The 27,225-nt window shown below is 42.2% G+C and overlaps 1 protein-coding gene across 1 annotated transcript; it reads left to right on the forward strand.

The window, feature by feature from the left end:
* Positions 1-5,484: 5,484 nt before the first annotated feature.
* Lrrc58 (leucine rich repeat containing 58) lies at positions 5,485-27,225 on the forward strand. The gene is made up of 4 exons (XM_076548844.1): positions 5,485-6,052; positions 17,656-17,784; positions 18,768-19,045; positions 21,530-27,225. Exons 1-4 carry the CDS (start codon positions 5,568-5,570, stop codon positions 21,736-21,738), a joined length of 1,101 nt encoding a protein of 366 aa, XP_076404959.1. The 5' UTR covers positions 5,485-5,567; the 3' UTR covers positions 21,739-27,225.

The following is a 27,225-nucleotide window of genomic DNA, read 5'->3' on the forward strand; positions in this document are numbered from 1 at the left end:
GATTCAGGTGTAGCCACTAAACTGACAGAAAACAACACATGAGTAGCTGGCTGTGGCTTTTGTTCATATTTCCCAAATGACTAATGTGTATCACCTTTTCATGTGCTTGAGTGATACATACATTCTTCCCTTCTAAAATTGAAATTTTCAATGATCCGTGCTTTCTTTCTATTCATACACAGGAAGTCCCTTAAAGGCAGTGTGGTATTTTGAATGAGATATTCCCCCATAATATCAGGCATCTAAATACTTGGTCTCCAGTTGGTGACATTATTTGGGTAGGCTTAGGAACTGTGGTTTTGCTGAAGGAAGTATGTCACCAGGGGTGAGTGTTGTGTTTATTTAATTTGTTTATTAAATTGTTAATATGACCAATAAAGACTTGGGAGTCAGATACTGGGGTGAGAACCTGAGAGATCAAAGAAGTGGCAGGGGAACAACCAGCTGACCTTCTCTCCACATTTCCCAGATGGAAAAGAACACAAAATCTCCAAGCGTCTCCCTACTCCTTCCTGCGCATCTTCTCTATCCGTATTCTTGACTTCTCTATGGCTAATTCCGGTCAGCTAGTCACTGGCTCTGCCCCCTTATTCAAGGTTAACTTTATTAACACAGTCTCAGGGTATCACAGTGTGATCGAATATCCTGCAACAGGTGGGTTTGGAGGCTTCAAAGGTCATGCAGCCTTTCCAGTGCGCTCTTTACGTTTTCTGTTGGGAGTCCCTGAGATGTGAGCTCTTGGCTCTGGCTGCTTACCAACTGCTACCTCTGCTCTGCCAACATGTTCTCTTATCCCTCTGAAACTATAAGCCAAATCAGTTTTTCCCTATAAGTTGCCTTGGTCATGGTGTTTTATCACAGCAACAGAAAAGTAACTAAGCCGGGCAGTGACTGAATGTTTAACAAAAAATATGATCACTATAATTAAGTTCTTCTGTGTTGGCACCCAGCTCCATCATTTCGTGTGACTTGGAAAATTAATTAATTCTCCCATATCTTGATTTTTATTGTATGTAAAATGGGGATAATGCTATCTACTTAATAGTTTGGAGATGGGATTAAGTAAAATATTGATCACAAAGCTCATAGGACAGTACCTGGCACATTACACCTTACAGCAAAGTACAATGATATGCACAATATTATGAAGAAATCCATTTTTTGTATACATACTAAAAATAATATTAAAAAAGGAAAAGAATCACTAAAGTCTACCTTTAATTTTGCCTCAGATAGGGAGTTAGTGATCTGGGTTTTTTGTTTGTTTGTTTGTTTGTTTGTTTGTTTGTTGAGACAGGATAACCACATAGCCCTGGCTGACCTAGAACTCAATATGTAAACCAGGCTGCCCCACATGCACACAGATCCACATGTCTCTATCTCCTGAGTGCTGGGACTAAAGTCATGTACCAGCATGCCTGACTCCAAGTTACTGATTTTTTTTAAGACTTGAACCACAGTGATAAGAAGATGAAAGAACTTTAATCCATCCTAGGGGTATGTAGATAAGCCAAAGTGGAAAAAGATTCTGCCATGGAAATAGTTCAAAACCCTGTGCGTCCATCTGAGCATTGGACCTTCATCTGACAGGCAACAATAACCCTAGACCTCAGCAAGTCTTTGCACATACACACAGCTACACACTTGTGAGTCTCTTCACTGGGGCACTGTTGTACAAATGACAAGTTTCCAGGCAGTCTAGAGATGGGCTTGTCTGGCTCAGTACTCACCAGGCCTGTGGTCCTGAAGTATGGGCACAGAGCAAAAGCACATCACCTCAAACTTTGTTTTCAGCTAAGTGGTCCACTCTAGCTGTGTGTTTGACGCCCACAAAATCTCCACCCTCAACAAATGCCCTATAACTCTAATAATCACAATATTTTTTGAAATGCCACAAATGGGTAGATACCTTTTGAAATCCTGTCTACTCACTGTTTGAACAATCTTATCATTCTGAATAGGAAAAAAGGGCACACTAGACTAGGTTCAATGATTCAGTGTGTCGTAATTTAAAGGTCACGGACTTTGGAGTCACACAGACGTAATGCTAAATTTCAACCATGCTTGTCACTCTCTATGTCATAGAAGGCATTTACTCTTTATTTCTCCATTTACATTTCCTCCCCTTTAAAGAGGGGACAAAAGCTCCCCACTTTAATAAATTACATCAAACTTACAAGTTGTTCGAAATGTAATTTATCTAGATGTGATGTGGAAAATCAAATTAAATGTCAAGTTCTTGATAAGTGCGGATTTTTAATGTCAGTCCTCTTTCAACTAAAAATATTTATAAATATACCGCTACTCAAAAGCTTAGGCACTGTGGGGGCTGGAGAGATACTCATAAATGAAGACGCTCTTCTCAGGGACCTTCCAATCTATTAAAAACAAGAATCAACCAGGTAAGTCAGACACACTAGTCCAATCAGTGAAAATTATCTGAAAGAAATTACACCTGGCGAGTGGAGAAATAACTCAGCAGTTTAGAGCTTTGGTTGCTCTTCCAAGGGACCCAGGTTCAGTTCCCAGCATCCACATGGCAGCTCACAACTGTCTGTGACTCCAGTTCCAAGTGACATCCTCACACAGACATACATGCAGGTAAAACACCAATGAACACAAAATAAAAATAAGTTTAAAAAAATTACACCTGTAAAAATGGGTAGCCTAGCCAGGTACGGTGGCAAACACCTTTAATCCCGGCATTTAGGAGGCAGAGGCAGGCAGATCTCTGTGAGTTCCATGACAGCCAGGAGTGTTACACACAGAAATCCTGTCTTGAAAAAAAAAATACAAAACCACAAAACAACAACAACAAAAGTAGGGAAGACTGGTGAGCTTCGTGTAAAAGGAAATAAACCAGACTCAGAAAGACAAACGTCCCATGTTTTCTCTCATACATGAATCTGTATTTTAAAATCAATCTCTCTCCATATGTAGATAAGATACATATATAGATAGATGTGTGTGAGTGTGTGTGTGTGTGTGTGTGTGTGTGTGTGTGTGTAGAAAAGGGACTGAGTGGAAGGAAGGTTTGTTCTGAAGGGGAGGGGAAGGGGAAGAGACATATTGCACACCCTCAAATGCAGAACACGTGCATACATAACATGAAAGCAGAGGGGAGAGTTTGGAGGGAAGAAAGGGTTGTGGGGGGGCAAGGGAAGGTGATGGTGGATTGAAGGAGCAAAATACAATGATATACAAGTATGAAAAAGTCGTGAAGAAACCCGTTACATAGTACATTTACATAAAAATAATCATAAAAGAAATCATACTTGCAATGGTAGGGAGTTGAATATAGGGTGTGTACACAAAAGAAATAAAGAGCTTTTCTCTATGTGGGAGCCTGTTCTGATTGAAGAGCTATACCGTTTCCACTAAGATTTATAATTTGCCTGGTGTAGCTTCAAAAACACCATGTTCAACTTTTAGAAGATAGTTTCTGGCCAAAGATGTTTACATTTATCCTAAATCCAACAAATAGATCAATAGTTCAAATATTTATTAAAATGGGTCATACCTCAGTTCTGCAAGCAGTATATCCTTAAAATTTTGTCAGTTTGCACATTTCTTTGCTAAAGCTCCATTTTCTACCCTCTGTCCTTCACTGTTTATTTAGAAGAATTTAGTTTCTGTCCCATTCAAAACTTTATACGCAGCTTCAACTTCTACTATTGAGGTCGTCTTTGCCCCATTACCTCATGGGTAATCTTAGCTCTTTTCCTGAACCACATTTTTTTACATTTACACATTAAAAATGTGTATCCTTGATCAAACTCAAACAAACATTGCTGTTTGTTTGATCAAGGATACACATTTTTAAAGCATGAATTGCATTAAGTATTTTTGATGATTAAGGTAGAGTTCCTTCTAGAATGTTAGTTTGATCTGAAATAAGGTCCATTTTAAAAAAGAAACTTTCACATCAGATGTCTACAAGACACTTGCAGATTTTATTTTCATTTTTTCAAGGCAGAGTTTCTTTGTGTAGCCTTGACTGTCCTGGAACTCACTCTGTAGACCAGGCTGTTCTCAGAGATCTGCCTGCCTCTGCCTCCTGAGTGCTGGGATTAAAGGTGTGGCACAAATTTTATTTTTCAATACAGTCTCTCCATGTTATCCTGGCAGTTCTGAAACTATGTAGACCAGACTGGCCTCGTACTCAGAGATCCTCCTGCCTCCCTATGCCCAACACAGACTTTAAAAAAAAAAAAAAAAAAACACCCATAGATTGTTAAACTGACAGACTATATCCTATGACAACTCAATTGTAAAAGCTTAACTGTGAAGAAGCATAAAGTCTCTCACCTACATGACTGATGACAAGCTGTTTTTTTTTTTTTTTCTTTTTAGGAGGAAAGCAATTTAATGCCATTGGTTTTTCTTGTATTTAAGCTCAGTAAGAAACAAAACTAAGTATTTTCCTCATTTCCATTAAAATTACAAAGTGTAATTTCAGAAAAGATTGAAATTGGGATAAGGATGAAAATGCATGAACCGGAATTACTAAATCCGAGCCTGAGTCACGAGTTTCCCAGTTAAATTCTGGTTCTCACTTGCAGTGGACTCTGAGTGCTTTCTCAAAGAGAGCTCAGTGTAAACTAGCTCGAATCCAGAGACCTCTTCAATCCAGTCCCCAGACTCATCCCCAACCACAAGATCAGACTAAAGCCCACGCGAGTGATTCTGTAATTGAAGTGGGTTAAGTTCTTATTCGACACACATTTCTTTTACAATGCTGCTTTAACAGACAAAAGAAAAAAAAATCCTGAAGGGCAAGTAGGGAAGGTCCTGATGCATGTTTTCCAGATGGGGCAGTTGCAATCCAGCTCATTTCTGATTGGGGCCTTAGCTTGGAAGAGGGCTTTGTTCCCTGGCTGGCCTGGGACTCGCTATGCAGGGCGGGCCGGCCTCGAACTCAACACACCCGACTCTACATTTCAGTCCAGGGACCAGGGGCGTGCGCCACCAGGCCGGTCCTCCCGCAGCCTTTACATTCTCGGGTTCCGTCCCTGTCATGGCTGCGCTCTCCCGATCCAGCCGATGTGGGGGCCCGCTCTCCAGCGAGAACAAAGGAGGCGGCGCCCGGTGACGCGCACGCCCTCGGGCGGGGTCGTCAAGCCCCGGAGCTGTTTACTCAGGCCGGCCAAGGCCGCGGGGCCGCCCGGCTATAAAGGACGCGCAGTAGCGCGCTGGCTGCAGAGCGCCACGGGCTTCCGCTCGCCCTGCACCCGGAGCCCCCGACGAGGCCGAGCCCGCCCCGGAGCCAGGACGGCTCCCTCCGACGGGAGCCGGGAAGGCTCGCCTGGCCTCGGCTCGCTCCCAGCGGACACCGCGCCGCACGCCACGTGAGCCGGAGCCCGCCCCACCCCCCCCCGAGCGGCGCGCGCACCCGGCGCTTGGGCATCGCGTGACTCGGGGGCCGGCGCGCGGGGTGAGCGGCCGGCCGCCCCCGGGCCGTGCGCGCCACTTCCGACGCAGCGCTCGCTTGGAGGTGCCGGGGCGCGCCGCGGCGTCCGCTGGCGGAGGCGGCGGCGGCGGCGGCGGCGGCCTGGGATTCGGGCGGGATGGAGGAGGCCGCCCTCGGAGATGCCGAACTCAACTGGTCCCGCCTCAGCGTCTCGGCCGAGGCGCTGGAGTCGGAACTGGAGGCGCGCGCCGAGGAGCGGCGGGGCTCGCGGGAGGCGCTGCTGCGCCTGCTGCTGCCCTACAACCGGCTGACGTCGCTGCCGCGGGCGCTGGGCAGCGGCTTCCCGCACCTCCAGCTCCTGGACGTCAGCGGGAACGCGCTCACGGCGCTGGGGCCCGAGCTGCTGACGCTGAGCGGCCTGCGCACGCTGCTGGCCAGGAACAACCGACTCGGCGGCCCGGGCTCGCTGCCCAAGGGCCTGGCCCAGTCGCCGCTCTGCCGCAGCCTCCAGGTGCTCAACCTCAGCGGCAACTGCTTCCAGGAGGTGCCCCCCTCGCTGCTGGAGCTGCGGGCGCTGCAGACCCTCAGCCTGGGCGGCAACCAGCTGCAGAGCATCCCCGCCGAGATCGAGAACTTGCAGAGGTGAGAGGCTGCGGGACGCGGGGCGGGGCGGGGGGGGAAGATGGGGGGACGGGGGTGGAGAGCAGGGCGGTGGCCCGAGAGCTCCGTGGCACCAAAGGACTGCACGGCCATCGCCAGTGGCAGCGAACAACTAAGGTGGAGTGGATCATGGCGTTTGCATTGGGTTTGGCCTGCGCAGATTTTCGAAGCAGTTTCGCTGCATTCTTTTTGTCGAGTCGTGCCTCCCCCCCGACACACACACACACACACACACACACACACACACACACACACACACACACACACACACACACACACAGTGAGCTCTGAAATTCATGGTGTAGATCAGGCTGGCCTCGAACTCACAGAGATCTACCTGCCTCTACCCCCCCCCCCCCAAGTTCTGAGATTAAAGGTGTGCGCCTCGAAATCCGGCTTCGCCTTATTTCTTGAGTCTAGAGAAGCGGGGTGGACACCCATTAACGGAGGTGGTCCATTTCTTCCTGGCTTTCCACGCCTTTGCATCAAAGTGGGCCCTTTAACGTGACGTAGGAGGTGCTCTGACCTACTCCCTTGTTTTTCTATTTCCAGCTCCCTCTTCTCTCCTGCGTTACTCGGAGCACCATTTGTGGAGTTAATGAGCTTTGCACTTCCCCCACCGTGTAGAAAAGGCAGTTTGTCGCTAGCTAAATGTGGATCGGATTGGGTGGGGGCAAAGCCTCTTCACAGGGGAAGACCCTGGGGAACTTACTCACACGTCAAAATCTTATCTTAGGAGTTGGTTCTGTGATTTCCCTCTACCCCTCTTTCTTTTTCTTGGTTTTTCGAGACAGAGTTTCACTGTGTAGCCCTGACTGTCCTGGAACTCACTCTAGACCAGGCTGGCCTCGAACGCAGAGATCTCCCTGCCTCTGCCTGTCACCACCCAGCTTGTGACTCCTTTCTTTACTGTCCCCTGGACAATTAACAGCCAGAGGACTTTCTCTGTGTCTCACTCACACCATTGTATTTATTTTATTGACTGTAATTTCTTCCTTACAGGGATTGTCTGTCTCACCTAGTAGGTCATTCAGCAATGTAGAATTATGTAATGAGGAGCTACAGAAAAGGTTTTGAAAGTTCCCTAGGGTGCCCGCCAGGGGAGTTGGAAGTAAAACAGCAACAACGAAGAATCTTCCATTTGTTAATTTGTTAAATATTTTCAGCTCTTTTATTGGATAAGTCAGGATAAAAGAATGTGGAGCAGGAAAGAACCTTTGAGTTAACAGGGAAAACATTGACCTGAGAATAAAAATTAACATCTCAGCCTTAGGCAGGCCACCCACCGTGTCCCTTAATTTGCTTCTTGATAGATGTTTACAGAGTGCTTGATGTGTCCATTTCTTAGGTTCTGGGGAGACTTGGTAAGCATGTCCTGCCCATGTGGATCTAACAAATTATATTGGCAAAGGGTAGAAATGCTAAAGATTTATAGATTTCCTTATTAAATTACAGTGCGTAGAAAGAAATAAATCCTGGGATGTGGGAACACCTTGAGACAGAATAACAGGGACTTGACCTGGTTTGGTCCTGGAGTAAGTGTTATTTGAGTCAGGCTTTGGAAGGAAGTAACAGTGAAGACTAATTAGTGTGAGCCATCGGGATCAATCCAAGTAAAGAGTGCATGTGAAAGCCAGAAGCAAGGAGGAGAATAATTGCCAACTGATGAACAATGAGCATTGTACTAGAAAAGGACAGATAAAAAACTGGGGCCACTCAGGCTGCATTACAGCCTGAAGGCTTCCGCAGAGTGTGAGTTGCATTCTGAGTGCACACATGTCTTGTCCCTGGGGAGTGGGGAGAGGCTGAAGAGGTGGGGGAATTTTGAGGCTGCTGAGGAGGTCATTGTGGTAGAACAGAAATGATGGTAGTCTATGACAGGAGTCCTAGGAAAAGATAGGGTGTAGGGCAGTTAAGGAGAGGCTTATGTTAATTTGACAGGCTTTAATTGTGATATTATGTAATTCAAGCTTTTCATTTCAATTCCAGCCTATTAAGAGGAACCCAGGGAGAGTGTTATCTCCACATGGAAAAAGAAGTAGGCAAAATTCCATGTATGGAAAACTTCAAACTATGCAGTGCGGTGGGTGGGCCCTGTCATAGGCGTTCTAACATTCTCTGTGAGTCTAAGATGAGATTCTGTTTCCAGAGGAAGAAACAAAGGCTCAGAGAGGCGAAGTCTCAAGATCACAAACCCGTTAAGTAGTGGAACTGGGTTTGACTTCTGAGGTCTCTGATACCAAATCCATAGGTTTCCCACAGTGGCTGGACAGCCAGCCCTGAGTCTCTAGCTTCTGTTGCGTTGGCATATGTGATCCAGAGGACTGGTTCAGGTCACTTACACCTGGTTGACCTGATCTTCTGGCCTGACAGCTGCCACTCAAGGTGGTCAGTTAGTCATTGTGGCTTTGACTTGAGAAATTGTGGGTTTTTTGTTGTTCAGTCTTGTGCTGTATTTCTCTACTGATAGGAATCAGCAGAGGTTTAGAGAATGAATTCTAGTTGGATGTGGGCCAAAGGGTCATGCAGAATTGTTCTAGAGAAAGAAAGAAGCAGCTTTGACCATGACCTAGTTCAGTCCCTTCTTTTCACGGATGAGGAAGCCGAGATTTCATATGAATGAGTTGCTTGGAGCAAAGTCCTGGCCACACTGAGAGCTCGGTGGTTCAGTTCTCAGGACGGCTAACTATTCTGAAAGGCTGCAAAATGGAGCGGTGGTGTTCCTCAGATCTGTAAATTCTCTCCGCGGTAAACCTGTCCTGTGTGCTGTGGTATGCAGCCCTGCTCCTCTCCTTCTGGTGCTGAGGGGAGACCACATGACCCTCCACATGCTAGGCAAGAGCCACTTCTTGAGCCAACTCGAATATTTTGGCACATGAAGAAGATTCTGTCCTTTTAAAGAACAGTTAAGAAGAATAATTTTAAAAATTACACAGGACATATGGTCCACAAAAACTCCCCCTTTCTCTGCCTGTCACCATTCCAGGAAGGAGTAACAGATCTTGGCTTATGTGCCATCGGCCTCTCAGGTTTTTCTGGGTCTTAAATGTGTCTTCATTCTGCTTCTGGGTTCCTCCCTTAGTGGCAAAATTTTGAAACTTTAAAAAAAAAAAGTTTCTTTAAGATGACTTTAAAAACCAAGTAAATGGGTGCTGGAAGTCTTGTTTATTTTATGACTGACTTCATTCCCCTGGAATATATCAGGCCATCATAGGAATACAAATTCTGTTGTTAAAGATGAGCTTCTTCAGAAAACAAGTGTAAGGTTTTTGCGTTGTGTAGGCGGGCTTGTTTTTGTTTACAGTGCTGTGGGAGTGGCTCACACCTTGGTTCTTCTTCTAATGACGTTAATTGAGGAAGAGCTTGGTTTTTTACTTGCTGAGCACCACACTCAGGAAATGGGTTGTAGGGCATCCTGGATGCTATTTGGAGACTGAATCTGAGCCAAGTGAGTTTTGTGGGTCCCTTTCCCATCTTTTTAAAAAAGCAGTGTCCTCTTTTTTAGTGACCTTTGCTTGGTGTCTGTTTAATGTGGTTTTCAAAGATAAAGATATGAGGATTGTGACAGAAGAAAAGCTAAAAATAACCCCTGGAATGTTAAAGCTAGTCTACAGTGGTTATCCTAGGAATGAGGTAACTCACCAAGTAGGAAAATGTGCTAACATTTAAGTAAAATACTTTCCCCAGTTAAAACCTTACACTGAATTTGTGGGTGTCAGATTCCCTGTGCTGATCTCCTTTAATTTCATACCATGTATTTTGATGATAGACACACACACACACACACACACACACACACACACACACACACACACACACACACTAGGTTCAATACTACCTACACATGCAATTAAGTTTCTCTCTCTTTTTGTTTTGTTTTTTGATGGTTTGGTTTTGTTTTTCTTTTAAACCCACCAAGTTCCCTGTTCATGTTACCCTGCTACTCTTGGTTGTGGGGCCTGGCCTGGAGTGTGGTTGGCCTACTGGGGGTTACACCATTAAAGAAAACTGACCCTTTCCCTCCCAGCGGCCATCAAATGTCTAATTCCTCAGCTACTGGTGGGTGTGGTGATATTTTATTTGTATGTTAATAAAGTTTGCCTGGAGATCAGAGGACATAGCCAGTCATAAACAAAAATCAGGCAGTGAAAGCCCTTAATCCTATCACGTGGCAGGCAGCTGTCTCTGTCATTTTTGGAAGTTGCTTACAATGCTCTTCCTGTTTGTAACGTTCATACCACTACTGCAGTGGGCATGTCTTGCCAGTCCAGTTACTGGAGCTTGCAGGGTTCACAGCTTGGTGAGTTTGATGATTACTTTTCTCTTCTGGTATCGAACATAACACTTTCCAGCCAGCCAGTAGAGATGAAGCTCCCAGGTCAGTACCCATTTGATTTCTGCATGTTTTATGGTTCAAGTATATACTGTCCTCAGCAGTATGGTCTTACCATCAAGATCTGGAGGACAGTCAAAAGCAATGACAATAGCCTGTAATATTTAGGGGTCTCTAAGACACCATTGACCACAACTCAAAAAGAAAAACATTCATGAGCACCTATTCCCCAGTATGTTCTAGTTGGGGTATTCTGCTGGCTAGTTTTTTTTTTTTTTTTTTTTTGGTTTTTCGAGACAGGGTTTCTCTGTGTAGATTTGCGCCTTTCCTGGAACTCACTTGGTAGTCCAGGCTGGCCTCGAACTCACAGAGATCCGCCTGGCTCTGCCTCCCGAGTGCTGGGATTAAAGGCGTGAGCCACCACCGCCCGGCCTCTGCTGGCTAGTTTTATGTCAACTTGATACAAGCTAGAATCATTTGGGAAGAGGGAATCTCAATTGAGAGAATACCCCCACAAGATTGCATTTTCTTAATTGATGATTGATGTGGGAGGGCCCAGCTCCCTGGGTAATGCCACTCCTGGGATAGTGGTCCTGGATGCTACAAGAAAGCCAACTAAATTGGGTTCTTTGCTGTTTCTACTAACCCGTAGCATTATTTTAATAAATGTTATAATACCAGCCTACTAAAAAGAAAGAAAGAGACCAGGTGGTGGTGCACACCTTTAATCCCAGCACTCAGAAGGCAGAGGCAGGTAGATCTCTGAGTTCAAGGCCAGCCTGGTCTACAGATGATTTCTAAGACAGCCAGAGCTACACAGAGAAACCCTGTCTTAAAAAGCCTAAAGAAAAGAAAGAAAGGAAGGAAAAAAAAGAGAGAGAGAGAGAGAGAGAGAGAGAGAGAGAGAGAGAGAGAGAGAGAGAGAGAGAGAGAGAGAAAGCAGGCTGAGCCAGCCATGGAGAGCAAGCCAGTGAGCAGCATCCCTCAATGGCTCTGCTTCAGTTCTTGTCTCCAAGTTCTTGCCCTGACTTCCTCAGTGATGGACTGTTACTTCTCTAAGTTACTTTTGATTATGTTTATCACAGCCATAGACACCCTACTTAAGATGGAAATTGGTACCAGGATCATGGGTATTGCTGTGACAGACCTGACTTGGGTTTTTTTGGAGAACTGTGGAAGGACTTTGGAACTTGGAACTAGAAAACCCGTTGAATATTCAGGACTTAGTGAGCTGTTTTAGAAACTAAGAAGATAAACCCGAGAGCAGTGCAGACAATAGAGGCCTGGCTTGGGAAGTTGCAGAGGGAAGTTTGAGAGTCCCTTAAAAACTACATCAGGGCAATTGGATATTTTGAGTTGAAGGCCACTAAAGTGAAGTGTTTGCTGTGTTGGGACAGTCAGTGCTGGTCAGCTGGATTGAGAAATGAGTAACTAGGAAGAGATCATCTTCCTACAGTGTCACTGTGTGTTGGTCCCTCCCTTTCTGTAGCTACTTTTGTATCTACTTGTTGAAGGTGATAGCATATGAAGATCTATGACAACACAGGGATGTGACTTCAAGAAGCCTGGGTTTGTTTTTGGTGTTTTTTTTTTTTAATGTATGAATCTTGGTGTGTGTGTTTCTCTTTTGTTTTCTAACTCTGTACATTTCTTTTTCACTTCAATTCAGTTTTTCTTTAACCAGCCATACAATATGGAGCTAATATATATCTCTAATTACATTTAGTGTATCTTTATTTTACTGAAGAAGCAAAGAGCATTTCCTATATATAACTGGCTAAAGGGACCGTAGGCATGGGGGTGCCCAGTGTGTTTTTCCAGTGAGTCATTCACCCTCAACAGAGAAAAGATACCCACTTCACTATCCCTAATAATTGAAAAGATGATAAACCATTCAGGGACAAACTCAGGATTGGTATATTAGTATTCAACAGAAAGAAAGAAAGAAAGAAAAATTCATTCCATAAGTTTGTTGCATTGTTTTCCTGTTTTCTGCATATGTCAACATGGGAAGTTGTTCTAATGGAATAGGTCAAGGCTGACAGATGTAAAAACTTTTATACATATTATATATACATATATATCAATAATATATAATAATATATATATCAATAATTTATTTACTTTTATGTGCATTGGTGTTTTGCCTACATGTATGTCTTTGTGAAGATGTCAGGTCCCTGAAACTAGAGTTAATAGATAGCTGTTCTGTGGGTGTTGGCAATTGAACCCAGGACCTCTGGAAGAGCAGCCAGTGCTCTTAACTGCTGAGCCATCTCCTCAGCCCCCAAGAACTTTTAAACACTACAATTGGCTTTAAATTCAGCAGTTGCCTTTCTAACTACAGGAAAGCATGTTTGGAACAGTTTGCTTAGAAGCTTAATTCTCATAAACCATTGAAAGATTTCAAGTCCCTAGAACTTTGGAGATTATATGAGTTTGAAAGTGAGAAATAATTCTGACAGTGTAAGTTTTGTATTCTGACCATGACCTGATTAGTGATATCTATGAGTTGCAAAAGAGAATTGATGAGTACATCGTTTCAAAATCATAGGCCTGGTTATATATTAGAATTTCAGATCCTTCTCTGTCAAAGTCATAATAGCCACTGGTGGATGGCATCTATTCTGTGTGCATCATTCCCCAGCCTACATGTAGAGCTTTTGTGATAACCAATCGCCAGAGACAGCCACCTCCTAATGACACCACTTAAGGGTTAGGGTTTCAAACCTGGGAAGACAGCATTCAGTTCCTAACACTGCCCCAAGTAAATAGGACATACTTACCCTAGCCCTGGAGCATGTTGCCATTTCACTGTGGAATCCAGTATTAAAAACTTCCAAGTTTGGTAAACTTTTCTCCCCAATAGTGTTCTTGTACTCTTCTAGGATAGTTTTGTTGTCTGAACTCCGAACACTGTTTTATTGTTGTGTTTTGTTTTGAGACATAGTCTCACTATGTAGCCCTGGCTACCTGGGACTCACAGAGGTCTGCCTGCTGCTGCCCCAGTATGCTGGATTAAAGACGTGCACCTCTGTGCTCTGCTCAGTACTTGGTTCTTTTCCAGTAGCTCTGCCATTGAAAAGTAGGGTTTTCTGAGAATCAGAGCATTCACTTAAGCCATACTTGGTAGACACAAAGCCACTGCCTAGGACTTTGTTCTTCATCAATACTTAGACATTTACTGCTAGAAAAGTTGAGCCTTAGCACCAAAGTGGTTCTTTGTTTAGATGGTTGGGTTGTTGTAGTATTTTCTCTACAGAGCAATCTTAGGAAGGAAAACTATAAACACTACAGAATACCTATCTGCTTGACTCTTCCAAGCATTACAATATGTCTAGAGAGAAATGCAAGCTTGAAAAGCTTTACATAATCAGAAATAGGGAAGAGAATACCATTGATACAGTTAAAGGACAACTTTGGATTCAGGTTAACTGTTAGAATCACCACATAGCAAATGAAGGCAAGCTTATAAAAAGCAGATGGAATTTAATAGATGGGAGCGATTATACCTCCGAAAATATCTGATGGATGGCTACCAGTAAAGGACTTGAAGTGTGTTTCCTAACTCGGAAGGAATGGAAGAAACTTTTCAGTGGAACAGTAAGGGGAGTTTTGAAATGGACATTTATGAAAAACACAATTAAAATTCTTGGGAAAAGTATACAGTAGCCTCTCAAATCTATTCATGATTTTCTTTACTGGCTTCCAGTTACAATCAACTGTGGCCCAGAAATATTACATGCAGAATTCTAGAAATAAACATTTCATAATTTTTAAGTTGCAGCTCATTCTGAGTATCATGATGAAATCTCAAATTGCCCCATCCAAAACCTGAATGGGCTTTGAAGGTAATACCCAGTCCCTGATTCCCGCCTTGCTCTCTGCTGTCTGGTCCACCTTTTATCTACCTTACTCATTCTGTATGTCTTCCTGACTGGTACTTACTTACTTACTTGATGATGGTTTTTGCTTCACTGGAACAAAATTCCTGACACAAGCAGCTTGACAAAGAACTGACCCACAGTTGCAGACAGTGTCAGCTCAGCTCACAGTGGAATGTGTGGTAGAGGTTGGCTATTACATGGTAAATGGCAAGAACCAGAGGAGGAGTCTAGCCTTCGGAGGTCTGCCACTAGTGACCCACTTCCTTCAGCTAGGCCCCACCTCCCTCCCAAAGTTTCCAGAACCGTCAGAATAGCAGCACCAGCTGGGAACCAAGCATTCTCACAGTGTGAACACGTGGGGGCCACTACAGATGACCATAGGGCTGCTAGAAAGAAACAGGTCAGCCACCAAGGAGCAGCAGTCACAGTGACTATGAGAGGTACTGAGGCCAGATGTGGAAGGAGATTGGAGGACGTCTGCCAGCAAATAGAAGGATCATATATGCTCAGAACAGTAGAGGAAATGATGAAAGAAAGAAAAACTGCCAGTGACAAAAGGCAGGACTGAAAGGAGACAGTATCCTGAAATAGACCATTGTAGAACCTACACCCTAACATAGCAGCAATCAAGTTGTTCCCCGTTTGTACATGAGAGGACTTAAAAACACTAGTAAGTTAAAAGTGAAAAGATACTGCTTCTCAACTGAATTACACTGGGTTCCAGTCATACACACTCATCCAGCCAATTGTGATTCTTCGAAACTGAGTGAGATGATGCAACTAGCTTTCATGTAAAACCCATTTACCAGAGACTGGAGAGATGGCTCCGTTTAGAGTCTTCTTGGAAAGGGTTGGAGTTAGATTCTTATCACCCAGGTCACGTGGCTCAGAACTGCTTGTAACTCCAGCTCCAGTGACTTCTGACTTCTCTGAGCACATATGCATTACATAAACACATAAAATTAAATATTAAAACCCACCCACCATACCTAGGATAAAATCCAAAGTCCTTGTGAGGCTTTTGATCTGACCTTCCCGGATTACCTGTTGACTACCAAGCTCTGAGCACTTCATTTCCACCTCAGTCTGGTCTGCCCACACCAGCTGTGCCACAGCTTCGCCCTGCATTGACCACCTTCCATCTGGGGCTCACAGCAGCTCACTCAGCTCTGCTCACACTTCAGAATCTCTTAAGGGAAAGCTTTCCTGGCCACCCATGTAGTCATCTCCCATTACAACCTGATTGACTCCATTTTCCTTGGAGTATTATCTGCCCTAAGAGACTTGCCTCATCAACAACCAATTGACAGTGTAGTCCCTGAAATAGTGCCTGGCACATGGTAGGTGTTCATATTTGTTGACTGGGTATTTTATGTGCTTTATAATTCTATGCTATCCTTAATAAGCATCCAGTAACTGGCCCTGATTTTTATGCCAATAAGTGGTAGAATTGAATGAAATAAATGCTAACAGCTACAACAAAAGCTGGAAGCAGTATTGATAATCAGGGGGAGTGGATTTCAAAGCAAGATGGATTTAAAGGAACAAAGAAATGCTTCGTAACACTCTAACAGGAAGTTTTAGGAGTCAGAAACCTGGATGTTTGTGCCGTGTAGCTTTTGTGTATTGGGAGCAGAAGTGACAGACCTGAAGGGAACATGGCCATGGTTCTGTAGGAGACTAGCATCCAGTAAGAAGGCAGATGACAGAACTTATACTGTGAATTGCTCCTCTACAAAGTCAGCATGAATTCTTGTAATACATATAAAACAAGCAAAAGGAGGTCACAGAGGAGCAAAGCTATGCAGAACACATACTTAACAGCCAAGCTCTCCACAAAGTCAGAAATTGTCTAACCCGTGAGAAAATGGGCAGATGGTACAAACAGGAACTGCTCTGAGGATATGTGAATGACCAGAAATGCAGAAAGACATACTGAATTTCACTAATTACAAAACTGCAGCTCTGTGGGTGGGAAGTGCAGAATAGTACCTTTTCACACCATCAAATTATTTCCAACAAATTAAAGTGTGGCAAGGGGGTCTGGTTTGAGGTGGAAATGGGGTCGCCAAAGATGACTGATGAGCAGGCGGATCTGCATGCTCTGGGCTCAGTGGAGGAAGACTCGGTCCACTCTGGCTTCCACACACATTGCATATGTGCACACACATACATGCAAAAAATGAAATGCCCTCCAGATAATTCCTGTCTTGGATAACAGTGTGGTAGCCGCTTTAGAGCTGTTGTTTTGTTATTTACTTGTTTTATTTAAACGTCTTTGAAAGAATGATAGTTCTGAGCAGAATAGCAAAACCAATAGAAAGTGGGAAAGTTCCAGATACATTGTGTGTGTACATTCTGTTTATTTTTATGACTATTGTAAGAGCTGACTACCTCCTCCCTGCAAAAACCCTTTGGAGCCTTTCTAAAGTCACCAGAGAATGGTATTGCATCTAAGATGTTATTTTGTTAAGTAAACAGAATCACCTAGAACGTTTAACTTCATGCTAATGGTTGGTGTTACATAATTTACTCAGATTGCCTCCGAAGAATGTACTTGTTTTATTAAGAGTAAAGAAAAAAACCGTAGAAAGTTCGTCGTATATGGTTTTCTGCCCTTTCTGGAGGGTGGACAGGATGATTGGTTTTCCCATTGCCATTAGTGCTTGCATCAATACAAACATGCCAGCACGGAATCTCAGGCTGCCTGTGATCTGGTGTCTCCAGCCTTGTCTGGGTAAAAATTCTCTTTTATTAACGGGTGTACCTGTTGAGTCTTTAAAGCCCCTCCTGTACCTGGAAATATTCTCTTTTTTCTCTAAGGGCTAAGTTCGTAGCTCAACTGGATTCGCACTACTCTGGGGAAGCTTTTCCAACAAGAGCTGCTGTGACCCTTCCTAGTCTTTGTCAGTCAGTGCCTCTTGCTTTGCTAGTTTAATCATACAGTGTCTGTCTTGTCTGGCAAGATAAGGTATAAGCTCCCCGGGGATTGCATTCTCTTTCTGGAGACTGCCTAGCATAGTATTTCTCAACCTGTGGGTTGCCACCCCTTTAATCAAACGACCCTTTCACAGGGCTAGTGTAAGACCAATTGCATATCAGATATTTACCTTACGATTGATAATAGCAAAATTACAGTTATGACTTATCAATGAAAATAATTTATGGTTGGGGGTTACCAAAACATGAGGTACTGTATTAAAGGGCCACAGCATTAGGAAGGTTGAGGACCACTGGCTAGCTTATAGCAATCCTGAGTAAGACATTTGGTGAATGAGTAGATGAAATGTGTCCATTTTAGTAGTGACAGTGAAGTATCTTGACCAACTTGTATTTATTTACTTTTTAAAAATTTGCTTTTGCAGTTTAGAATGTTTATACCTTGGAGGAAACTTCATTAAAGAAATCCCACCAGAATTAGCAAATCTACCTTCTCTGAATTACTTGGTGTTGTGTGACAACAAAATCCAAAGTGTGCCTCCTCAGCTTTCACAGTAAGTAGTCTCGGCTCATAGACGCAGGCTTCTGTGCTTAGCAGTCACGATCAAGTCTGTTGAGGAGTAATTTTTAATTTTACTTTTAAGTGTTCTGGTTTAAGTGTATTTGCTCAACTTGGGGTGTGTGTGTGTGTGTGTGTGCACGCGCGCATATGCAGGTAGGTGCAGGTATGCATGCTTGTGTGGAGACCAGAGAATGACCTGGATGTCATTCATTTCCTTGGAGGTAGGGGTCTGTTAGTGTCCTGAAGTTCCCCGATTAGGCTAGACTTGCTGGCCAGAAGGCCCCCAGGAACCTACCTACCTCTGGGGTTACAAGTATGCACCACACAAAGTATTCTGATGTCCTAGCTGAGATAAATGATCGATTTAAAGACACTTGAGGGCTTATTTTATCACTTACAAACCTAAAAAAGATTTTACAGGTGAAAGAGGAAAACAAAAGACTGTTTGACAGTTTTTGCTGGTGTTTTCACATTGATGCTGGGGATTGAACTCAGGTCCTTACGAAAGGCAGAGCCTTTCCTGACTGACCCAGCCCCTCACCTTGCTCCTTGTTTTAAAAATAAAAAGAGTAGTAATTTGGCATAGCTTTTCCTTGGGTCTTGTGGAACTTGGCAATGTGTATTTGATGTTAAGCACAGTCTTTTGTTTTCCTCTTTTACCTGTAAAATCTTTTTTAGGTTTGTAAGTGATAAAATAAGCCCTCAAGTGTCTTTAAATCGATCATTTATCTCAGCTAGGACATCAGAATACTTTGTAAATGTTTTAAGTACTCTTAAGATCCCAGAGGGAAAGTCTGTGATAGCATTTACAAAACTGTGTTCTGAGCTGGTTGGTTGTTCACTCATATGGAAGCTCAGAGCCTGTATGTGCACACATAGCCGTGTTTGTGTCCATACAGAAATGTATGTGAACGGAACTTCTTAAGCGGTTTTACTTACTGGTTGCCTTTGGCTTCTGTGTTGTGTTGGATCCAGGTTGCATTCACTTCGTTCCCTCAGTCTCCACAATAACTTGCTGACATATCTGCCTCGAGAGATCCTCAACCTCATTCATCTGGAAGAGCTGAGTTTGCGAGGAAATCCATTGGTTGTTCGTTTTGTTAGAGATTTAACATATGACCCTCCAACTCTTCTGGAATTAGCTGCAAGGACCATTAAGATCCGAAGTATTTCTTACACTCCTTATGATCTTCCTGGGAATCTTCTTAGATACTTGGGGTCAGCCAGTAATTGCCCAAACCCAAAGTGTGGTGGTAAGTGAGTCTCGTGTTGGTCTCGTCCCTCACTTAGCTGTTTTTAAACTTGGATGTTGGGCTGTTTAAATTAGCTGAAGCTTCTTTCACACAAAAGTGGTTACTAGGAAATAAGACATTTTAACCCCTGAGCCTCCTTCCTTCTTAAAAATTATTTTCATACTATAAAGTTGGCTTCAAACACAAGGAAAATACCCAGGAAATCTCATCCTGTCTTGGAACATTCTGTTGGAAGCAAGATGACAAAATGAAAAGAAACACAAAGAGCATAAATGGTTCTAATTTCTTCAAAGAGTTTTTAAATGTTTGACCATCTTTCATGTTTATGCGAAGGTTCACTATTCATTGTATGAGATAGAGTTAGGGTATGCTCAAAGATGTGTGTGAGCAGACTGAGTATGTGCCCGTTTCTGGATGTACAAAAGAACTTGATATTCTTTAAATCCATGGTTCAAGATTTGCATTTAGGACATTTGGAGACAAATACTACTTTTAAATAAGTCCTTTTTTTTTTTTTTAATCTATTTAACTTTATTTTATGTACATTGGTGTGAAGGTGTCAGATCCCCTGGAACAGGAGTTACAGACATTTGTGAGCTGCCATATGGGTGCTGGGATTTGAACTCGGGTCCTCTGGAAGAGCAGCCAATGTTCTTAACCGCTGAGCCATCTCTCCAGCCCCCAAATAAGTCCATTTTTAATGAGTATAGAAAGGAACTAGTGTGAGGATGAGTGTAAATACCTAGAAAATGTTGCATAATGTTATCAAAGCCAGGTAAGATACTTCCCAGAAAGTATCATCTTGTCTTAAGATTATTTTACAGGTATAAGAGGAAAACAAAAGTTACATTTCTCAAAGATTGTTGCAAGATTAAAAAAGACTGGGTTTAAAAAGAAAAACAGCCGGGCAGTAGTGGTGCACGCCTTTAATCCCGGTACTCCGGAGGCAGAGGCAGGTGGATCTCTGTGAGTTCAAGGCCAGCCTGGTCTACAGAGTGAGTTCCAGGAAAGGCTCCAAAACTACACAGAGAAACCCTGTCTCAAAAAACAAATAAAAATATAAATAAATAAATAAATAAATAAATAAATAAATAAATAAATAAATAAATAAATAAATAAATAAGGAAAGCATTCTCTGAGCTGGTTTGGCCACCTCTGCTCAGAAGCAAGGGTTGCTGTCTTTGTGGGCCTCTGTTGTGAAGTAGCTTTGGCAGTGGCAGGGGACTCTTGAAACTAGGGTATGAAGACGTGTAAGAATCAGCATTCACATCATTGCTTCCTGTGAAATCCAGTGTGCCCAGAATCCGTCCTCTTAGAAATGGGCCTCTAAAGAGAAAAGTACTCTCTTCTCTTCACTGGGGTTTTTATGGACTTCTTTAGGATTCTAAAGAGCTGTTTATCTTAGGAATGCCTTAAAAATTATAAGTTTAAATTTTCAGATAACATCGATAAATCAATAAAATAAAAATCAATCATTTTACATGCTTTCCTACCACCACCACCCCAGGTTCCTTATTGAAATGTAAGTTAAAAACCATCTCATTTATGAGACATTTTCTCTTTGTATAGTTTGAAAGCTTAGAGATGACTAGTACTACAGGAAGTTAACGTAGTTATGAGGATTTATTATAAACCTATTGAATGCATCTACTTTCTAAGTTGTTCAGAGTAGTAAACCATAAAGGGTTAGGGAAAATCCAGGCTTGGTGGCACATGCCTTTATCTGGTATTCAGAAGGCACAGGCAAGTGGAGCTCTGTGAGCTGGAGGCCATCCTGGTCTACACAGAGAGTTCCAGGCCAGCCAAGGCTACACAGTAAGATCCTGCCTTTAAATAGTCAATAGATAAGTAAAAAGATTATCGAGGGGATCTTATCAGTGGGAATTTTTCCTTTGATTAGACCATATCACTTGGTTTTGGTCTATCCATCGTGTGATAGAGAGTAATTGGGAAACTTAGGTTTGAAGTTTGAGATTTCTCTTTATAGAGACAATGGGCACAGATCTTCACAGTTTGGTTATACTGCAGCCATAGGGATGGACTGGGATGTATAAGGTATCGCTAAAGGACCAGCTAGAGTCTGGGAACACAGTGACCTTTGCTTTCCTCTCAGCTCTGGCTGTAGCTCTGCTTCACTGAAGAAGCGTAGTTCAGGAGCACTGAATTAAGAACCAAGTAAGGGAATTACCAGTTTGAGTCTACCAAAGTGTATTTGATTTTGTATGCGCTGAATGAGATCATCAACTTAATCCCAGATTTAGAGCCTGCATAAATGTAAGATGGCATTTTGTCTCATCAGCTTTGCTCCCCGGTGGCGGTGCACATGTGTTAATCCTAAGCCCTTGGGAGAGGTGGAGGCAGAAGGAGCAGGTCAAGCTTCTCCAGAAGGCTGGGAAGGGTTGTTTCGTTCTGTTCTGGTTTGGTTTTGTTTTAGAAAAAACTATGGCTCTTTCCTTTCACTGACTCTCATGTTCTTCTTTCTAGGCGTCTATTTTGACTGCTGTGTCAGGCAGATTAAGTTTGTGGACTTCTGTGGGAAGTATCGCCTCCCCCTGATGCACTACTTGTGTTCTCCAGAATGCTCTTCCCCCTGTACTTCTGCATCCCACAGCTCCACATCCCAGAGTGAGTCCGACTCGGAAGATGAAGCCAGTGTTGCTGCACACAGAATGCAGAAAGTTCTTCTAGGTTGAGCGGCAGTGGGTCTTGAGAAATACTAAACACTACACAAAGATACTTAAAAAGAAAATGGAGCTTGAAGTTGATTGGAAACCTTAGTGTTTTCATCTTGAATGTCCATGTAAGAGTTGCAGTGATGTAAAAGGTTTTGCATTCCATCTATCTGTTCAGCAAGATTGAGTCCAGTTCCACGTTTAGATTCTTTGAGTGTAATTTATTCTGAATGGCAGTTCACAATTCAGTTCAGCTGGTTGGTCACAATTTTCACTGAAGTCTTTGATGAAACACTAGCAGAATGGTACACCTTGAAGAGCAGTCATCATCAGCCTGGAGTGGTGTCACTTGGGGCAGTTGGGTTGACTAAAGTAAGACTTGATGACAGTTGTACTTACCAGAGTTGTCCTGGTTTGTGTTGAACACTCTGCCATGATAGACTGGGCCTTCCCCTGTGTCACCGCTGACTTGAGCCTTTCTGACCAACTAACTGGTACAGTAAGGACTATCACTTTCCAATGGACTGTTTAAATCTTAGCTCTTGTTTGGTGTGATTGTTACTAACCTTATGCAGTCTAGCTGTGATGTAATGTGTTACAGTGCCTTAAGCCTAGCAAGGATGTGGAAGCTTAGTCTAGAAATGACTTTAGAGCAGCCTACAACCTGACACTATGCAAGCAAAACACTTGGAAATATGCTTTCACAGACTAAGTAAACCCTATAGATAGTCCCTGAGTCCTGCAGGCCTGGGACTTGTGATGTAGAATGGGCTGGCCGGGAACTCCGAGATCTACTTGCCTCCACCTCCTGGTGCTGGCATTAAAGTGTTGGCCACCACCTGCTTCCATGGCTATCTTAACTTCATTTTGTTAACTGTAGTGATCTTGTATAAGCAAGGCTATACAGTCAGATCCATCTATTCGCCAAAAGATAGAATCATCGTTCTTGACAGAAAAATCTAGACGACAAGTAATCTGAGAAAAGCTGCTTTATAATAATGGACTAAATGAGGAAAAGTTGGACATGGTTGTGCACACCTCCACACCAGCACTTGGGAGGTAGAAGCAGAAGGTCAGGAGTTCAAAGTTAGCCTAGGCGCCATAGTGAAGTTGAGGCCAGCCTGGGCTATATACATGAAAACTTGTCTCATAGTGGGGGTGGGTTAGGGTGGGGTGGGTTTTAACTGTCAAATGTGTCATCTTTGCTTGTTGTATACTAAACCAAAACTGTCTCTGCATTTGAAAGACAAACGACAACTAGATAGCATGACAGTTGAAGGGAGTCAGAAGTAGAGTTCATGATGGTCATCCACAATAGACTAGTTCACAAAGTTGGTGTAACCATTGAACATGGAGAAAGAGGTTATCGAGAAAACAGAAAAGAAAACACTAATGAAACTGGCATCCTTAAGGTGTGGGAGAAAAATAGTAACAAATTATTATCATTGAACATTAACAAATTTTACTAACTAGTTGATTATGCGATAAAAGCTAATATTAAAATTCTAAATTGACACTAGAAAATCTTTAACTCTCACTACTGATGATTAAGTAAGCAACCTGTAATAGCGTGAAGGCTGCTTGGTAAGTGCTAAAGGTAGTTTCAGATTGCATTAGGGTGTCAGGTGATCTCTTCAAGAGTGCTTTGTTAGAGGCCAACTGTGTGCTGAGAATGTTCGCATGTTAGGTTTCCTGTATATATCATTTTTATTTTAGTAGATTATTTTAGTCAACTATATTAGTAGATTATAGGGTAATTCAGGGTTTGTGTGTGTGTGTTACGTCATGAAACACGAGAGTTTCGTGGCTGCAGTTGTGAAACGCTGCTATAGTGAGTCCCCTTACCTTTCCCTCGGAATAGTGTAGTAAGATTATTTTTTCTTTTTTGATTTAGAAATTTTCATCCTGTGTTTATAGAAGTGATGTTTCTACTGCTAACATAATTGTATAATAGAAGTTACAAAGTTTATATTTTACCTAGTGAACAACTGTAAGCTGTAGACTTCAAGATTAGGAAAGGCACAGATGCCTGGGCCGTACCCAAGTGTCATACTGTAAATGCTTTGTAAACTGTAAATTAGATAACTTTAGTTAAATAACAGAATGTTTTCACGGAAAACATTCAAATTGATGGGACCACATTCTTCTGGTTTAAATACTTGTAATAATCATCTTGACCTAAGTAATAGCTTGAGTAGCCCTTTAGGAATTACTTGTTGTAAATAGCCTTGTAAATAGAGCATCTAACCATACATACTCTTTCCAGCCTTCTAGAAAGAAGGTATACTGTTTCATCTTTCATAAATGTAAATATTCCAGCCTGTGGCATATAGATGTATCCTATGGTGTTCTTTCAACAAAGTGTTTATTGTGGGTTTTTTATGTGTATAGTTAAACTCTGAACAGTATACCAGATCAGTGTGCAGCTGTCTTTTTGGCAGGGGTAGGGATTATAGGGATAGATCCCAAGGCCTTTGTGCATGCTGAGCAAGCTACAGTCCAAGCAGAGCATGTATAGCTTTCAGTGAAATCTTTTGTAGCTGTTTGACCTTTTTGTTTTTCCTTTTTTGCTCATCTTTGGCCTTATCCTTTATTGCCAGTGATTGCTTAAAAATTTTCTTCTTTCTTTTTCATTATTTTTCTTTTTTTAAAAACCGATTATAGACATTCACTTGGTGAGATAGGAATTGGCCATCTAGAAATATGATCATCTTCTGAAGTCAGTGAATATATTTTGAGTGGTAGTCTGTCTCGCTAGTTATAAGCCCCATGTATATCCAGCTAATGAACTCTTAGAGTTTCAGAATCAGCAAGAGCTAATTTTCATAATACAGCTGTTTTGTTTTCTAAGACAGGGCCTGGCTGTGTAGCCTAGGCTAGCCTTGAACACACTATGTAGCCCAGTCTGGCCTGCTTGTAATGCTCTTGCCTCAGCTTCCCAGCTGCTGGGATCACAAGTGTAAACCATGAGCCCAGCTCAGTATTTTACATGGAAATGTGCCAAAGGTGCCTCTTGGCCTAAAAATCTCCATGTTAAAATTTTGTTGCCAATATTAAAAATAAACATACATTGTAAGTTGACTTCAAATATGAGATGTTTGGGGGTGATGCAAATAAAAATAAAAGGCAGCCCTCAATAGTGCAACATGTTCCTGCAGACACCACAGTTCTAACAGACATTGGAAATACTGGGTTTAAAAAGACTCAAGAAGAGGCCCTTTGCTACAATGTAAAACAAATCTTGAAAAGCAGCAAAGGATAGGGAAAGAGAAGTCATAGGTACCAGGGAAATCCCTGAGCCAACAAAGACCTGTAGAGTAATAAGGAATTGTTTTAAAATTGACTTGCAAAATGGCCTACTGCTGCCACCAAGAAACCTTATCACTAAGTTTATTACTGTTATTGTTGTTATTCTGTCGGTCCCCGCTGCTGGAGGCTGTTCCATTTGCTCCCGGTAAAGCAGAGCCAGCAAGCTGTTTCAGCCTTGCTTTTCCCAGAGTTGGAAAGTATTTCTTCATTGGTCTGGTTTATAATACAGCAGGTAGCCTTGGTGAATGTTTACTTTTTTGTTTTGTGTGGGGTTTTTTTTTTTTAGTGCAAATCAAGTATTTAGTAGTGGCTATTTACATAAAAAAACCATGTGAGTTTCCATGTGAGTGCTTGTAGATACAACTTTACTAGTAAAAGTATATGTGTAAAATTATTTAGCTGCATTTAGTTTTGAAGTGCCTAATTTTTACCTAAATGACTTGCCTTTCATATAAAAGTAGAGATTTTATTATAAATAATGCTCTCCATTTAGTCCAAAGTACTGTGTTTTTGACTTAGACTAGGCATGTAACCCTGGTGAAGGGTACTGTGTAGGCTTTAGGCAGTGTGACATGTAGCACATAGTTCTGTTCCGTTGCTTAGAAAAGTATTTAGTTAGCCTTCACTGTCTGTATATTAAGCACTTCATGTTATATAACATTAGTTCAGTAGCATGCAGTTTGATATTTTCATCATAGTGTGATCTTTTTGGTAGTATAGTGGGTAGTGATATCCTTTGTGGTCTGAAAGTAAGTGCCTTAAGTCTTCCATTTAACCCGAACTATGGGAAAGAACGTATATTATATGGTAAATTGTCGGTGATGGCTGTGTGATCTTCTGTATTAACTTGAAAAGAAAAACTGATCCTGAGGGATTCCTTTGCCCACAACAGGGCCCACTGTGTGTGTAGGGCTTCTGGGGAGGGAATCTTAATCATACTGTGCCAGGAGATCAGAGCCCACTGAAACCAAGGATCAAGCACCACCACCACCCTGCCCCCAGTAGAAAGGTGTACCTTTTATATAGTATTTTATTTAGATGTATATGCTCCCACAAAGGACAGCAGAAGTTCCACTGCTGTCATATTTATATCATCTTAGGAAAATATTGTCACTGAGGTTTAGCATGTTTTATCACCAGTTTTCCTTACAGACCGAAGTGGGGATAGTTTAATATGTATAAGTGCCACCATTCTTACTGCATTTTTCTTGATCGATATTTACTAAGGATTGGATTCAGAAGCATTCCACTAACTCAAAGTTGAACACGTTAGAAGGTGGTTTTGATGGGTGCTGCTAGGCTTTTATTTAGCATCAGTCAGCCTCAGTCATTGGCATACTCTTCAGTCTCGTGTGTATTATGTATGTATAAAATCTAGTAGTAGTTTAGTGAAGGTTATTAACTGTCTGCATTCACTAGAACATACTTTATTCTTTTGACCATGAATAAATTGAATAAAATTGTATTATTCAAAACTTAAGCTGGGGAAAGAAACTAGGAGGAGGTTGGCATTGCTGTTATTGGAACCGTAACTAGGTTGGTGTTGTGTACAGGGATGGTCGAGGCCCCTGTTCTCACAGTTCACGTGCTCAGCACTGGTGTTCCCGAGAAACAGTGTTGACCCAGTAGTCACTTTCTCACAGTCCTAGCAGACTTATGTTGAGGTTTGTTGCATTTTTGAGCCCACTTGGTATTCGTTAGAAACAGAACATAATGGGAAAGACTTTCTGCATAACCATCCTTAACTTTTCATAAAGTTGGGGGCTTCAAATACCAACAAAAGATGCTGAAAGATGTTACTTTGGTCAAATTATTATGTATGTTCTAACTTCTTTAATTTTCAGTACCTAAAGTCTTGTGTATTAGAAATATATGTATAAGTAGATACATAATTAAAATGTAACTCAGAAATATGAATTAATAATGGAGTTTGTTTTCTGAAAAAGATAGTCCTATTGTATCAAATTTATGTTACCTTATAATGGCTAATATTCTAAAAAGAATGTTTAAACTATTTAAATTCTTGTGCCTCCTCCTCCAAAGGACATGAAAAAATATGATCTTAGATTAACTTTAAATACCTTCTTCATGAATTTTGCCTTAAACATTGTGCCTCATTTTATTAAATTGTGTTATTAGACCCAATTCTGGTTTTTGTGACAGCATTTTATTCTAAACAAACATTTATTTTAAAGAAAA

Source organism: Peromyscus maniculatus, chromosome 12 (assembly GCF_049852395.1).
Source record: "Peromyscus maniculatus bairdii isolate BWxNUB_F1_BW_parent chromosome 12, HU_Pman_BW_mat_3.1, whole genome shotgun sequence".
In the NCBI taxonomy this organism is placed as follows: Eukaryota; Metazoa; Chordata; class Mammalia; order Rodentia; family Cricetidae; genus Peromyscus; species Peromyscus maniculatus.

What these genes read in the sequence shown, in the direction of transcription:
- Lrrc58 (XM_076548844.1), top strand. Translation starts at nt 5,568, where the DNA reads ATGGAGGAGGCCGCCCTCGGAGATGCCGAACTCAACTGGTCCCGCCTC. An exon ending in GAGATCGAGAACTTGCAGAG is followed by an intron (nt 6,053 to 17,655) that starts GTGAGAGGCTGC and finishes TTGCTTTTGCAG; the next exon opens with TTTAGAATGTTTATACCTTG. An exon ending in CCCAAACCCAAAGTGTGGTG is followed by an intron (nt 19,046 to 21,529) that starts GTAAGTGAGTCT and finishes TCTTCTTTCTAG; the next exon opens with GCGTCTATTTTGACTGCTGT.